Raw genomic sequence first — 15,654 nt, 5'->3', positions numbered from 1 at the left:
TTCTGACTGGTGTTAAGGTGGTATCTCAATGTGGTTTTGATTTTAATCTCTCTGGTGGCTAATGATGATGAATATTTTTTCATGTGTCTGCTAGCCATTTGTATGTCTTCACTGGAGAAGTGTCTGTTCATATCTTCTGCCCATTTTTTGATGTGATTATCTGTTTTGTGTGTGTTGAGTTTGAGGAGTTCTTTATAGATCTTGGATATGAACCCTTTGTCTGTAGTGTCATTTGTAAATATCTTCTCCCATTCTGTGGGTTGCCTCTGTTTTGTTGACTGTTTCCTTTACTGTGCAGAAGCTTTTGATCTTGATGAAGTCCCAAAAGTTCATTTTTTCTTTTGTTTCCTTTGCCTTTGGAGACATGTCTTGAAAGAAGTTGCTGTGGCTGATGTTGAAGAGGTTATTGCCTATGTTCTAGGATTTTGATGGACTTTTGTCTCACATTGAGGTCTTATAATCCATTTTGAGTTTATCTTTGTGTATGGTGTAAGAGAATGGTCAAGTTTCATTCTTCTATACATAGCTGTCCAATTTGCCCAGCACCATTTATTGAAAAGACTGTCTTTTTTCCACTGGATATTTTTTCCTGCTTTTTTGAAGATTATTTGACCATAGAGTTGTGGGTCCATATCTGGGCTCTCTACCCTGTCCCATTTGTCAATGCATCTGTTTTTGTGCCAGTACCATGCTGTCTTGCTGATCACAGCTTTTTAATATAGCTTGAAATCAGGCAATGTGAGTCCCCAGCTTTATTTTTCTTTTTCAGCATTTCCTTAGTGATTCAGAGACTTTTATGGTTCCATACAAATCTTAGGATTGTCTGTTCTAGCACTTTGAAAAATTCCAGTAATATTTTGATCAGGATGGCATTTGAAAGTATAGATTGCTCTGGGCAGTAGAGACATTTTAACTATGTTTATTCTTCTGATCCATGAACATGGAATGTTTTCCCATCTTTTTGTGTCTTCTTCAGTTTTTTCCATGAGTGTTCTGTAGGTCCTCGAGTATAGATTCTTTACATCTTTGGTTAGGTTTATTCCAAGATACCTTACAGTTTTTGGTGCTATAGTAAATGGAATCGATTCTCTAATTTCCCTTTCTATAGTTTCATTGTTAGTGTATAAGAAAGCAACTGATTTCTGTGCATTGATTTTGAATCCTGCCACATTACTGAATTGTTGTATGAGTTCTAGTAATTTGGGGATGAAGTCTTTTGGGTTTTCTATATAAAGTGTCATGTCATCTGCGAAGAGAGAGAGTTTGACTTCTTTTATTTCTATTTGTTGTCTGATTGCTGTTGCTAGAACTTCTACTACTATGTTGAACAATAGTGAGAGTAGGCAACCTTGTTGTGTTCCTGATCTCAATGGGAAGACTCTCAGCTTTTCCCCATTGAGAATGATGTTCGTTGTGGGTTTTTCATAGATGGATTTTATGAAGTTGAGGAATGTTCCCTCTATCCCTATACTTCCAAGAGTTTTAATCAGGAAAGGATTTTGTCAAATGTTTTTTCTGCATCAATTGAGAGAACCATGTGGTTCTTTTCTCTTATTGATTTGTTCTATCCCATTGATTGATTTGTGAATGTTGAACCACCCATGCGTCCCAGGGATAAATCCCACCTGGTCATGGTAGATAATCTTTTTAATGTACTGTTGGATCCTATTAGCTAGGATCTTGTTGAGAATCTTGGCATCCATATTCATCACGAATATTGGTCTGAAATTCTCCTTTTTGGTGGGGTCTTTGCCTCGTTTGGGGATCAAGGTAATGCTGGCTTCATAGAAAGAGTCTGGAAGTTTTCCTTATGTTTCTACTGTTTGAAACAGCTTCAGGAGAATAGTATTATTTCTTTTTTAAAAATGTTCGGTAGAATTCTTCAGGGAATCCATCATGTCCTGGAGTCTTGTTTTTTGGGAGGTTTTTGATCCCTGCTTCAATGTCATCACTAATGATTGTTTCTATTTCCTTGGTATTAGTTGTGATCTCTTCCCTTTCATTCATAATTTTATTAATTTGAGTCCTTTCTCTTTTCTTTTGGATTAGTTTGGCCATTGGTTATTGATCTTATTAATTCTTTCAAAGAACCAGTTTTGTTGATGTGTTTTATTGTATCTCTGTTCTAATTCCTTTTCCTAGTCATTTTGGTGAGAGGTGGTTGAAGGGATGTATAGCTGAAAATATCAACCATGATACAGGCAAGGTGCACTGTGGAAAGTTTTGGAGGAATGGGATGTCACCATCAAAAAGAAAGAAAATAGAAAAAAGAGAAAAAGAAAGAGAGAGAGAAAAAAAAGAAAAACCCAGCGAAAAAGAATAAGATTTATAAAGTACAAAAACAAACACAAATACACAGAAACACTGACGAAGAATAAGACAGGAAGGTGGTTAAAAACCCTTGATGTGGGTGAGGAAGATTATTTCCAGTCTTCCTGGGTATATCTTGTTATCTTTGTTTAAGGACTCAACTTTTTAGAGATACAGGGAAATTAGAACTGAGATAGATAGATATATATCTATCTCAGTTCTAAGTTCATATCTATATCTATATCTATATATATCAGTTCTAAGTTCATATATATATATGAACACCTCTTACCTTGCAAAAAGTGGTTGCTTTTTTATTTGTAAAATTGCAGTGATTCTTTTCTTAGATCTCAGGTTGAATTCACAGGTGTTCAGAATGATTTGATTGATATGCAGCTGAATTCAAGGGACTAGATGAAACAAGGGTCCCCTACTCTTCCAACATCTTCCCTCAACTTCTTGGACTGTTGTTTTCATTTTTATTTGTCTTCATGTGTTTTTTCAATTTGCTCTTGATTTCTTTCTTTTTTTTTAAATTAATTTTTCTCCCTTGATTTCTTTATTAATCAATTTGTTTGGTAGCATGTAGTTTATTTAGTTTCACTGTTTTTGTGTTCTTTCCAGATGTTTTTCCTTGTAATTGCTAGTTTCATAGCATTGTGGTCAGAAAAGATGATTGATATGATTTCACTCTTCTCAAATTTATTGAAAATTGTTTTGTGGCCTACCGTATGATCTGTCCTGGAGAATGTTCCAGGTGCACTTGAAAAAAATGTGAACTCTGCTGTTTTTGGGTGGAATATTCTGTGTATGTCTTTAGGTACATCTGACCTATTCATTTGAATATTCATTCAAAACCACTGTTTCCTCATTGATTTTTTTTCTGTCTGGATGATCTCTCTACTGATGTTAAGTGGAGTGTTAAAGCCCTTAATGTTATATTACTATCATTTTCTATCTTTATGTCTGTTAATATTTGTTTTTTGTATTTAGGTTCTTCTATGTTGGGTGTGTAGGTACTTTCAGTTGTTATATCATCATGTTAGATTGATCCCTTTATTATGTATTGTCCTTTTGTTTTGAATTCTCCAAATTTTTATTTAAATTTAAGTTAGTAAACATAAAGCGTACTAATATTTTCGGGTGTAGAATTTAGTGACTCATCACTTACATACAATACCCAGTGCTCATCACAAGTGTCCTTCTTTGTTTTTTGCCATAGTCTTTGTTTTGAAGTCTATTTTGTCTGATACATGTATTGATACCCAGGCCTCCCCCCGCTGACACTTCTATTTGCATGGCACATTCTTCCATCCCTATACTTTTAGTCTGTATGTGTCTTCAGGTCTAAAGTTAGTCTCTTCTAGGGAGCATATTGATAAGTATTGTTTTTTAATTTTTTTATCTTTTAAAAAAGATTTTATCTTAGAGCATAAGTGAGGGGAGAGCAGGAAATAGGAAGGGGGAATCTCAAACAGACTCCGTGCTGAGTGCAGAGCCCGATGTGGGGCTCGATCCCATGACTCTGAGATCATGACCTGCACTGAAACCAAGAGTCAGTTGTTTAACCAACTGGCCACCCAGGTGCTCCTGTTCTTCTGCTGTGTAGAACATTCTGCTTTGTCTTTTGTCCAGCTTAATTATTTTCCATTATTTTTTTTTCTTGTGTCATTAATTCATTCTGCTGCTTCTTCAGCCTCCTTCCCCTCCTCAGCTCCTATAATCCTTTTCTCCACTAAACCACATTTCCAAACTTCCTACCTTCTTCTCTCCTTTTAGTTGTGAAGTTTGTTCTGTCACTCTTTAGGTCAATTTCTGGGGTATTTAGGATGATGTGATAGTTATCTAGTTGTGTTTGTGGCATGAGATGAGCCCAGATGAGAGTCCTCCTATTGCATTGCCATCTTCTTTATCCATTAGAGCCCGGAGCATATTAATCACCATTGTTTTATATCCCGTGTCTAATATTTCCAATATACCTGCCACGTGTAGTTTTGATTCTTTTTTTAAAATATTTTTTATTTATTTACGAGAGAGAGCGAGCACAAGCTGATAGCAGAGCAGAGGGAGAGGGAGAAGCGGGCCCCCCATCGTGCAGGGAGTCTGATGCCGGGCTTGATCCCAAGACCCCAGGATAATGACCTGAGCCAAAGACAGATGCCCAAATGACTGAGCCACCCAGGCATCCCTGTAGTTTTGATTCTTGCTCTGTTTCTTCAAACTGTGTTTTTGATGTTTTGTTTGTCTTTGTAATTTTTTGATAGCTGGACATGATGTAGTGGGTAAAAAGGAAAGGCTTTAAATAAACCTTTAGTAATGCGTTGGGGGAGAGGGAGTGTTCTCTAGTCCTGTGATTAGGTCTGAATCTCTTAGTGAGTCTTTGCCTCAGACCCACGAATTTTGCAATTATTTCTTAGTTATTTCCCTGCTTCTCCACCCTCCTTTGGTGGTACAGGATGGCATGAGTAGTCTGGAGTGAGTATTCTTTTCTTTCAGATGGAGACTAGACATTCCTGGAGTTCCTCTAGGCAGTTAGACTCTGATAAAACCCCAGTAGTTTTGGGGCTTGTAAAATCGTTTCTCCTGAGGGCAGATCTTAAGAAAAGAGTGCTCTGCTGTATTTCAAAATAATTCCTTCTATTACCCTGCTGAAATCATGAGGGGATTTTTCTACAGTATTTATTATTTATTTATTTATTAAGCCTGTAGTGGTAAAACTCATAAAAATGGAGATCCCTGCTATAACTGTGTCCCTGTGGTGATTTTAACTCTCAGACTTGATTCCTAAGCCTCCAGCAATTTATCTATTAGAGTTTGGTTTTGTCTACCATAGCACTGGTTCCCAAGGGGTTGTCAGCTTCTAATATTTTTCCAAGGTAAGTTCTGTTTCTCTGTATTCTCCTGTCAGTGTCTCCAATTTTGAGAGTGGTGGTTTGCCCTGTGATCTTGCTTCTTTTGTGGATCTAAGAAGAGGTGTTGATTTTTAAGTTTGTTCAGCTTTTTACTTGTTTTTAAGGTGATTGGCACTTCCTAGCTCCTTAAATGTGGAACTGGAAACCATAGATCTATTAACTTTTCAATTTGTTTTGTCTCTGTTATTTAGTTGGCTAATTTCTGTTTTTCTATCTTTTAGTTCAGTTATTCTTTCCTCTGGTCCCTCTCTTTTGTCACTGAGCCCAGATGTTGAGGTTCTCATTTTGATTATTTTTTTTTTCAATTCTAAAATTTCCATTTGGTTCTCTTTTATATCTTTAATGAGACTTTCTATTTCTTTGCTGAGGCCTTCTGATTTTTCTTTTGTTTCAAGTGTGTTTATAATTTTTCATTGAAGCATTTCTGTGATGGCTGCTTTAAGGTCTTTGTCAGATAATTTCTCTCTCTTGGTGTGGCATCTATTGATGGTCTTTTCATTCAGTTTGAGATTGTTCTGGTTCTTATGGCAAGATATGGGTATCGAAATCTGGATGGTTTTGTAAGATGTAATGAGACTCTTGATCAGCTAGCTTCCTTTTACACTTCTTTGTCTGAGGAAGTGTGGTTGCTGCTTTGTTCTCGCTAAGTGGAGGTCAAAGCCAGGTTTCCCAGTTTGCCTTTGTTGACGCCTGAATGGTGGTGGTGTTCTTGTTAGTACTACTTGCTTTGGGAGTTCTGGTTCCCTCTGTGGTCCCAGTGACACCATGTGGTAATGGCCTCATTATCGTGGGTTTGGTGAAATTTGTTGTTCTTTACTAGGCCTCCTGTGATACCACCTTAGTGGGGAGTGGGAGAAGTGCTTTTTTATTACTGGATGGAGGTAGACATCTAGGCTTCCCATGTAATTTCTACCACCACAGCCAGGGTTGGGGTACTCACTACTGGCTGGGGATGAGGGATACAGCTCCCTATTTGGTCTTATCTGGAACCACTTTAATGGGAGTGTTTTAGTGCCTCACCATAGCCTTACTAAGGTTGGAGACCTAGGCTCACCTTTTGGCCTTTGTTGGCATGGGTGGGGTGGAGGTCACAGTTTTTTCTGTCATGTTTGTCTAGTTTTTTAATTTGACAGAGAAAGAGATCACAAGTAGGCAGAGAGGCAGACAGAGAGAGGGGGAAGCAGGCTTCCTGCTGAGCAGAGAGCCTGATGTGGGGCTCGATCCCAGGACCCTGAGATCATGACCTGAGCCAAAGGCACAGGCTTAACCCCCTGAGCCACCCAGGCACCCCAGTCTGGTACTGAGTCTTATTAGGTTGTCCCTTTCTTGTCCTTTTGCTAAAGAGAACAGACTTTTCAGAGCTTTTTCATGTGGGCCCATTGGTGTTTCTAGGCTTCTTCAGCTTTAAGACTAGGATATATAAGGCAAACAAACACAAAGCAAAACAAAATCCCAAACCAAAAAAAAACCATCCAAATAACACCCACTTTGTCCCAGGGTCTTATTATTACGTTGTTTCTCGGATCTAGATGTTTGTGACTGGTCTACTTTATTTTGTACATCTTTCACAGTCTCTCATGTTTATTTTACATATAAAGTTAAGCGTTTTGGAGGGAATAGGAAAAATGTATCTACTCCATCTTCCTGGAAGTGGAAACCCTAGTTTCGTATTTTTTATTGTTCTAGGTTTTCCCCTTGACTACTTTGAAAGTTTTGGGATCTGTTTCCATTTTTTTATTTCTTGGTTACTGGAGAAATTACAATGTGTGTTATTTTTAAATGTAAAGTTAATGTATTTACCTTCTTTTTGGGTTGTTCAAGGAATTTAGAACATTAACTCCATTTGGTTCTAGCCCCTTCTATTTTTGTTGTATATTTAAATTCTATAATGAGACATTATTATTGTTTTATGTAGACTGTATTTATTTGGTTTGACCTATATGTTTTTCTTTGCTCTTAAATTGTTATGTGTCAGATCTTTCACTTGGATCCTATTATTTCTGCCTTTAGAAAGGAATGTTTAGAATAATATCCTTACTGTAGATATGCTTGTAGTAATTTGTATTCCATTTTATTTGTCTGAACATTTGTTTATTCATTCTCATCTGCAAAGACTACTTTTGCATGACACATATTTCTTGGTTGCACACTGTTATTTCTAGGAATTTCTTTTAGCACACTGAAGGTATCGTTCTGCATTCCTTTGGTTTCTTTTGCTGATTTTTAAGAAGTTTCTTGTCAATGTAACTTTGAGTCTGTGAAGATAAGGTATCTTTTCCCTCTTATGTGCCTTTTTAGATTTTTTTCTTTGATTTTTAGCATTTTCAGTATGATATAAAACATGGGTTTTATTTTGCAGCTTAATTCTGCAAAGTAGACTCCCTTATTATTGCTTTTCTTCAAACGTATTTGCTCTATTCTCTGTTTTCTTTCTTTCTGGAACTTTGAGTAAAAAATATGTTAATTTTCTAACTGTCTTCTATGGCTTTTAATCTATTTTCCATGTTTTCACTTTCTATACTTTATTTTTTAATTTAATTTTTAAAGATTTTAGTTTTGTTTTTATTTGACAGAGAGAGAGAGAGAGGCAGTGAGAGAGGGAACATAAGCAGGGGGAGTGGGAGAGGAAGAAGCAGGCTCTCCACTGAGCAGGGAGCCCAGTGTGGAACTCAATCCCAGGACTCTGGGATCATGAGCTGAGCTGGAGGCAGATGCTTAATGACTGAGCCACCCAGATGCCCCTCTATGCTTTACCTTGGATGATTTCTTTTAACCTGTTTTGTTGTTCACTAATTCTCTTTTCATTTGTTTCTCACCCACTATCAACCTTTACATTTTATTTTTAGTACCTAAGATGTTTATATTAAGATGTTATTCTTGTTTTTCAAATCTGCTATTCTACTTTATGTAGTTTTTAAAATTATTTTTAAAGTTATAGTTAGTTTTTGGTCATCTTTATCTTAAATGTCTATGAGCCTCATTCTGTCTTCTGTTACTGATAGTTTATGGTCAGAGTGCCCTGTTTTATTGGGTGCTTTGTTGTCTTTGACTCCATGCTTAATATTTTTTTTGAAAAAATTATTTGTAGGAATAATTTACATGGATAACATATCTTCCTCCTGGAAGGATTCCCATTTACTTTTGCCATGTGCATGGTGCCTCTACCTATCTGATACAATCTTAAATCAGTTTCAAGGCCTGGGGTTCCTTGGACCCCTCAGATCATGTGAACCTGGGTTGCATATATACTTGAGGATTGGTTTGTTTTTGCTTTCCCCTTACATAAAGAGTATTTTAGTTTATTGTACAAAGGTTTAATTCTTGGGCCCTCTGTCTTACATAGTCTTTGGGTTTTCATGTTTATTTTTCTTAACTTCTTTTCACGATTTCAAATCAAAAGTTTAGCTTTGCCAGGATCTGCAAAGTCCTCAGGGCAAAAACTGATTCTGTACTTATCTTACTTCTCCCTGTTTCCATTTTCCCTTTCCCTTTTGGCGTGGTAATTTCTTATTCTCTCAGGAGGCTAATGATGTTAATATTCTTAACATTTGATCCTGGATTTTTATTCCTTTTAGAGGAATGTTTGAATGACATACATTATCCATTACACCAATGGAGTTTTCGGTTTTAGTTTTATATATGTCATTTCTAGGTGTTTTATTTAGCTTATGGATATCTTCCTTCTTTAGTTTTTAAAGAATGATATAATGCATTTTTTAAATCCACAGCCAGTAATTGTAATATCTGAAATCTTTGCAGATCCAAGTCTGCCTTTCAGTTATTCTCCTGACTCTACTCATGATGCTTTGTTTCCTCTTGTGATTGTGAGGTCATGTAACTTCATCTGTGGAAATTCTTTAAGACTTGGATTGGAAATACTTTTTTACAGAGAAAATTTGCATTAGCAGCTCTGGGATCCTGGGTAAATGTAGGGGCACTTCAAATTAAGTTTTGGTTTGGAGCTTTTTAAAACACTGAAACATGTGCTATCGTGAGTGCTGTGAAGTGTGTAAACCTGGCGATTCACAGACCTGTACCCCTGGGGATAAAAATACATTATATGTTTATAAAAAAAAAAAATTGGAAGGGGAGGCTAACCATAAGAGACTATGGACTCTGATAAACAACCTGAGGACTTTGAAGGGTCAGGGGTGGGATGTTGGGGGAACAGGTGGTGGGTAATAGGGAGGGCACGTTTTGCATGGAGCACTGGGTGTTGTGCAAAAACAATGAATACTGTTACGCTGAAAAAATAAAGAATTAAAAAAAAAAACAACGAAACACTGAAACAGCATACATTCAGCTCTAGTCATGTCTAAGGTCTAGTTTGTAATTACGAGTTCTCAGAGAAGACATTGATTACCAGACTAAAAGAAATGTATCTTAGTGGACATAGTGGACATCACAGTTTTTGATTATCATTTTCTTCCCTCCAGATCTTCTTTTCCCATTTTGTTTTCAGAGGTGGACCTCTGGGCCTATAGCTCAGTGGTAGAGCATTTGATGGCAGAGGTAGACCACTAACCCTTTTATTTCTACACAGATTTTCAGAACAAGACTTTTATTTTTATTATTTTTTAAAGATTTTATTTATTTATTTGACAGAGATCACAAGTAGGCAGAGAGGCAGGCAGAGAGAGAGAGAGAAAGGAGGAAGCAGGCTCCCTGCTGAGCAGAGAGCCCGATGTGGGGCTCGATCCCAGGACCCCAGGATCATGACCTGAGCTGAAGGCAGAGGCTTTAACACACTGAGCCACCCAAGTGCCCCCAGAATGGATCTTTTAAAAATATAAACCTGAAACATCATTTTGTTGCTTAACATCCTTCATAATTTTTTATGGTCTTTATGACTTAGGAGCTATATCCTTTGAACAAGTCCTGTAAATCTTATTATGATCTTGTCTTTATTATCTTTCTAATCATATCTGCTTTGATTCCTCCCTCATACTTTAAGTTTCATGCTATTGAAATAAATTTTCTTTTGACCCCAGAATGTGTCATCTTGTCTCCATAATTTTGGCTTTGTACATGCTTTTTCACCTGTGATACTCTTTTTCTCTCCCAACTCCCACTTACTCTTGTTAAATCTTACTGGCTTTCAAAATGTTTGAACTGTGCTGACACTGTGTGGAAGCCTTCGTTTAACTTACCCTCTCTATGTCAGTTTCCCCTTACCTCTAACTTCTGTTAATCTTTTTTGGCTTGGGTGCCAAAAAATTATTTATATTTTATATAAATAAATATTATGTTAATTTCCAGAATTTATTAAATTATTAATTTAATTTCTATATCAATACAGAATTATTAATATTAATTTCTATATATTAATTTCCAGAATTTCTGAGTGCCCATCTGCATTTATCATTGACTATTTGTCTGCTTGCCCAGTTACATTGTAAATACCATGAATTTTAAGGTCCAGTTTCTAGTATACACCATCATTACCGTTGTCATAATAATCTATAACAATTATTGACTATATACTAAACACTGTTGTTAAACATTTTAGGTTGCATTATTTTGTTTAATCCTAATAGCAACCTTTCAAGATATGAATAATTATCATTATTCTCTTTTTCCATTTGAGAAAAGTGGAGACAGACTGGTTAGGTATCATGCCCAAGTTTAGGTAGTTAGTAAGAGGACATAGAATAATTTGAACCCAGGGAAGAGAACATGAACTTCTTTTTTCGTCCTGCTGTTTTTATGAGGTTTAAAAGTGAATGCACATATACAGATAAAACACATAGACTAGTACCTAACACTTAGTATTTAATAAACATTAGCTATAAAGTCAAAAGCTTTTTTAAATAATATTTCAGCATATGAATGTAATATTTTATTTAAATTATTTTTTTAAAAGATTTATTTGTTTGAGAGAAAGAGAGGGAGAGAGAGAGAGAAAAAATGAGCAGGAGAGGCAGAGAAGAAGATAGAATCTCAAGCAGACTCTATGCTGAGCATGGAGCCCAGTGCCGGGCTTCATCTCACAAACCTGAGATCATGACCTGAGCCGAAATCAAAATTCAGATGCCTAACCAACTGTACCACCCAGGTGCCCCTGAGTGTAATATTTTAGAAAAATCTGAAACTCAAGATGGGCAATGATGAAAATAAAATAATGGAATAATTTCACCAGTAGGAGATAAATTACTTATAATATTTTTGTGTGTATTGTTTCCTTTCACATGCACTATTTATATAGATACTACTTAAACATGCCCTTTTTATTATGTAATGTTTTGTGAATATACATTCAAATGAGTGATTAATAAAGTCTGTCATCATTTGTAGTGGCTACATGGTATGCCATTATGTGTATGTACCATCATAATTTAATTTTATCTCCTGTTGAATATTTAGGTTATTTCCAATGTTTATTATTAAAAAATGTAGGGCCAAAAATCCTCATATATTCACCATTGAGTGCTTGGGAGATAATAATCTTGAAAAATCATAAAAGTAGATGATGACCAATATCAGTGCACTTATATTTGTATAATTGTACTTCATTTTAGAGTATCTCATGGAGGAAAAAAATTAATTATAACAAATAATTTGCTTTCTTGGTATATATTTTTTATTAAGTACTACAAATCCACAACTCTCTTTTTTAGAATTACAGAATGAAAACTTAAAAGAATCAAATGAGAAGCAGGATCATTTGACATCAGAACTAGAAGATATTAAAATGTCTTTGCAAAGAAGTGTGGTATGATATAAAAACCGATTAGTGTGTGACAAGCCTCACAGTATGAATCAACAGATATTTATTCAATGCTAATGCTATGGACAAGAACCCAGAACTTCAAATAGAGAAGATAAAATCCCAGCTTACAATCTGCTTATAGTTTAATTGAAAACATTGAATAAAAACACATCAGAAGTATAATTAAAATACAAGATCGTGCTAGATGTCAATGGTGATTCAGGCAAAAATTGCTATAGTAGTTCTAAAAATTAAAAGAACACTGCAGGCAAGGAAGACTCCATTGGGAGGTTGGGACTGTAGATTGGCTTTGGAAGAATGGTGTATTGAAATAGGAGTATTGAATGGGCATTTCAGATTGGCCAGGGTGTGGGGTCGTGGAGGGGGTTAATTGAATAAGGAGTGAGGGAGAGGCAGCAAGTTATAGAAGCAGATGACTTCAGTTTTTTTTTTTCTTCTGAAAGCCCTTGGATTATAGCATTTATTTTGTACTTTGTTTTATTTAGAGTACTCAAAAGGCTTTAGAGGAAGATTTACAGGTAGCAACAAAAAAAATTTATCAGCTCACTGCTGAAAAAGAAGCCCAAATGGAAGAATTTAATAAAGCTAAAGCTGGTCATTCATTTGTGGTTACTGAACTTAAAAGTTCGATCTGCAACTTGAAAGAATTATTGACAACAGAACAGCAAAGGTAAAATTTTTTTTTATTTGTTGAATAAAAACAACTTATTTGCAATATTCATTGTATTTTCATTGTCAACTGACTTCCTTATAACATCTGTAACCAAGTCTCTCTCTTTTTAAAAAGATTTTATATATTTATTTGAGATAGAGAGAGCGTGAGTTGGGAAAGGAACAGAGGGAGAGGGAGAAGCAGACTCCCTGCAGAGCAGCGTGCCTGAAGTGGGGCTCGATCCCATGACCTGAGCTGAAGGCAAACGCTTAACCACTGAGCCCTCCAGGCGACCCTCATGTCTTTTTTTTAATGTAAAAAGTGGGAATACATTTTAAAATTTGTATTAGGTAAGCAGGTATCCTGGGAAGAGACAGCATGTATTCTCTAAGATAGTTTCCATGCATACTTTATCACAGACTCAAGTAGAACAAGCTCATTGCTGATGCAGTGATAGGACATATTTAATTAAACTGTGGATTATTATTAACTTCATAGAAATAACTTCATAGGGTGTGAGTTTGTTTTCTGTAATCTTTCTGATATATAAAATTAGTAACAAGCTGGAACAGAAGTAGGTGCTCAAGCACTTTTATTAAATTAATGAATTAATGAATATGAGTAACTATAAAATATTCATTTGCATTTCATCTAAATAACAGCTTTTCTAGAACTTGAATTAAAAACTTACCCTTTTATCACCTTTTTATATTTGTATTTATAAAGCTGTGTTAAGAGGCCTAAGTGATTGTTTTTGTCCCATTAGCACTAGGGTTATTTAAGTCTGGTAGGATGAAAGAGAGGAACAAGCTTTCTGTGAAGTCATGACCAGTATTTCTTCTTTACTGCTTATGTATGGGGGAGGAAGAAAAGCTAGATCTTCTAAAAACTCAGCTCATCTATATATTCTTTGTTGCTCTACCCAAACAATTTTTAAATTTTGAAACTGTAAGTGACCTTAAATATCATCTGTTCCAACTACCTTAGTTTTATAGATAAGGAAGCAGACAGCCAGAGGAATTAAGTGAATTGCACAATTCTCACATTTACATTGTTCCTAAGGCAGAATTTGATGTAGTAGTAGTTACATATTCAATCTCTTTCAAAGTTCTAAGATGCATTCATTTGATTATCATCAATAGCTAAGTGATAAATTGTCACCAAAAGCTTTAAGACTTTTGTGCAGATGTAATTAATATACAGCTATGTATTAATAATATCTAATTTTGAAGTGTTATGCTATATGGCATGGTAGGTACTCAAAAAAAGTTTCATAATTGAATGAGTGAATCTATGCAAGATATATTTTTGAACTGCACCAATTTTAGTTACTAGATGAATTCTGATTAAAAGAATGTTTTACATTATAAACTAATATATTTTACAAGATTGGAAAAAAGTGATGATCAATTGAGAATACTTACTGTGGAACTTCAGAAGAAATCAAGTGAACTGGGTAAGATTTAGAGAATAACATGTGTATGTGATACTATTAGCCAATTATAAAAACATTAACTATTTCAGAATAAAGTATAGTTTCTCCTCAGTCATCTATCAATAACAATTATTTTGTAATTTTTAATTTGACTTTTCAAAGACAGAAAATTTAAACCGTAAGAAAGACTTAAGTTCCGTTATGCAGTTCATAGATATCTAAAAGTGTAAGGGGGCTAAGAGATATTTGTAGTCTGTATTTCTTATTTTGGGATTTAGAGGCCTTAATCTTAGGGGAAAATGTCTTATATTTCAATTGAATTTTGAAGTGTTATTGATTTGTCATGTTGGATTATGAACTATTTATAGGAAAATGCTATCCCATTTTCTCTTACGATATTGTTAATATTTAACAGATTTCATGGCCAAAAGAGAAGTTCTGCAGTTATTTTGTGAATTTATGACCCTTTAATTAGCTAATCCAAATAACTCCTATGTTTTATATTTATAGATATGTACAGATGTGGAGAATTACAAAGATAGAAAACCATTTTTCTTTTTTTTATTATGTTCTAATTTTGGTGAAAATTATTATTTTTAGAAGATTTATTATATTTTATTTTTAGAGAGAGGGAGTGAGTGAGCATGTTTAAGAGTCGGGGTGGGAGGCAAAGGGAGAGGTAGGTAATTTTCAGCAGACTGCCCCTGAGCATGGAGCCTGACACGGAGCTTAATCCCATGACCTTGAGATCATAACCTGAGTGAGCTCAAGAGTTAGATGCTTATTAACTGGCTGAGCCACCCAGGTGCCCCGAAAAGAATTATCTTTATAAATTAAAATAACTCATGAATTAACAGGTGTTTTTCTAAACTATCTACAACTTTCTGTCAGCTTTATTATTAACTTTGGATACTTGTGTAATTAAAATAATTGCAAGAAATTTTATATTGGTGGGATGTTTGTTTGAAATTTTGAAACTTATTCATGCTTTTCCTTTGGTAATGCCTAGTTTCCTACTATAGATGAGACCAATCTTTGAGCATCCAAAATTGTACTATTCAATGATAAATAATTTCTTTGATATTATTTTATATTAGAATGATTGTAAATGTATTTTTCATCTAACTTTTAAATCTTCCTTCAATTGAATGTTGTATATTAAGGAATAACTTAAAATATCTTTAATGGATTATTTATTTGTAATAATTCACTCTGATATTGAAATTAAATGGCTCTTACTCTCAGATAAACAAATGCATAAAGTGATTTTTCTCATAACAGAGCAATATATTAAGAGATGTTTGGATAAGGAATTCTTCTAGAACTGTGAAGAAGTTTTTTGTGTGTTTCTTAGCATTATCTTAGGTGTTGTGGGAACATGTACAAGATATAAAATACCATGCTCTTGAGAAATCTCTTGTTATTGTGGGAGAAATGTTGAACACATAAAATCATTAGAACAGTGTTTCCAAAATGTGGGGATGAGCAAGACTTCTGTTAGGATAAGGGAAGGAAATATTGTAACTTTTTAAATTTTATGCTTTTCATATGTTTTATAATGAATATCAATACACATTTATATTTTAAAATTTATATGATTTATGAATAATATATT

At 34.8% G+C, this 15,654-nt stretch overlaps 1 protein-coding gene across 1 annotated transcript in view; it reads left to right on the top strand.

Annotated features, from left to right (window-relative positions):
- SYCP1 (synaptonemal complex protein 1) overlaps positions 1-15,654 on the top strand; it is a 145,204-nt gene that overhangs the window by 41,575 nt on the left and 87,975 nt on the right. Inside the window, exons 12-14 of the mRNA XM_045998046.1 lie at positions 11,840-11,934; positions 12,438-12,622; positions 13,993-14,060. Coding sequence (XP_045854002.1) covers positions 11,840-11,934; positions 12,438-12,622; positions 13,993-14,060 — 348 coding nt within the window. The remainder of the gene's footprint in view (positions 1-11,839; positions 11,935-12,437; positions 12,623-13,992; positions 14,061-15,654) is intronic.

The sequence above is a fragment of the Meles meles genome, chromosome 1 (genome assembly GCF_922984935.1).
Source record: "Meles meles chromosome 1, mMelMel3.1 paternal haplotype, whole genome shotgun sequence".
Taxonomy (NCBI): Eukaryota; Metazoa; Chordata; class Mammalia; order Carnivora; family Mustelidae; genus Meles; species Meles meles.
This window is presented reverse-complemented; position numbering and strand designations above follow the sequence as displayed.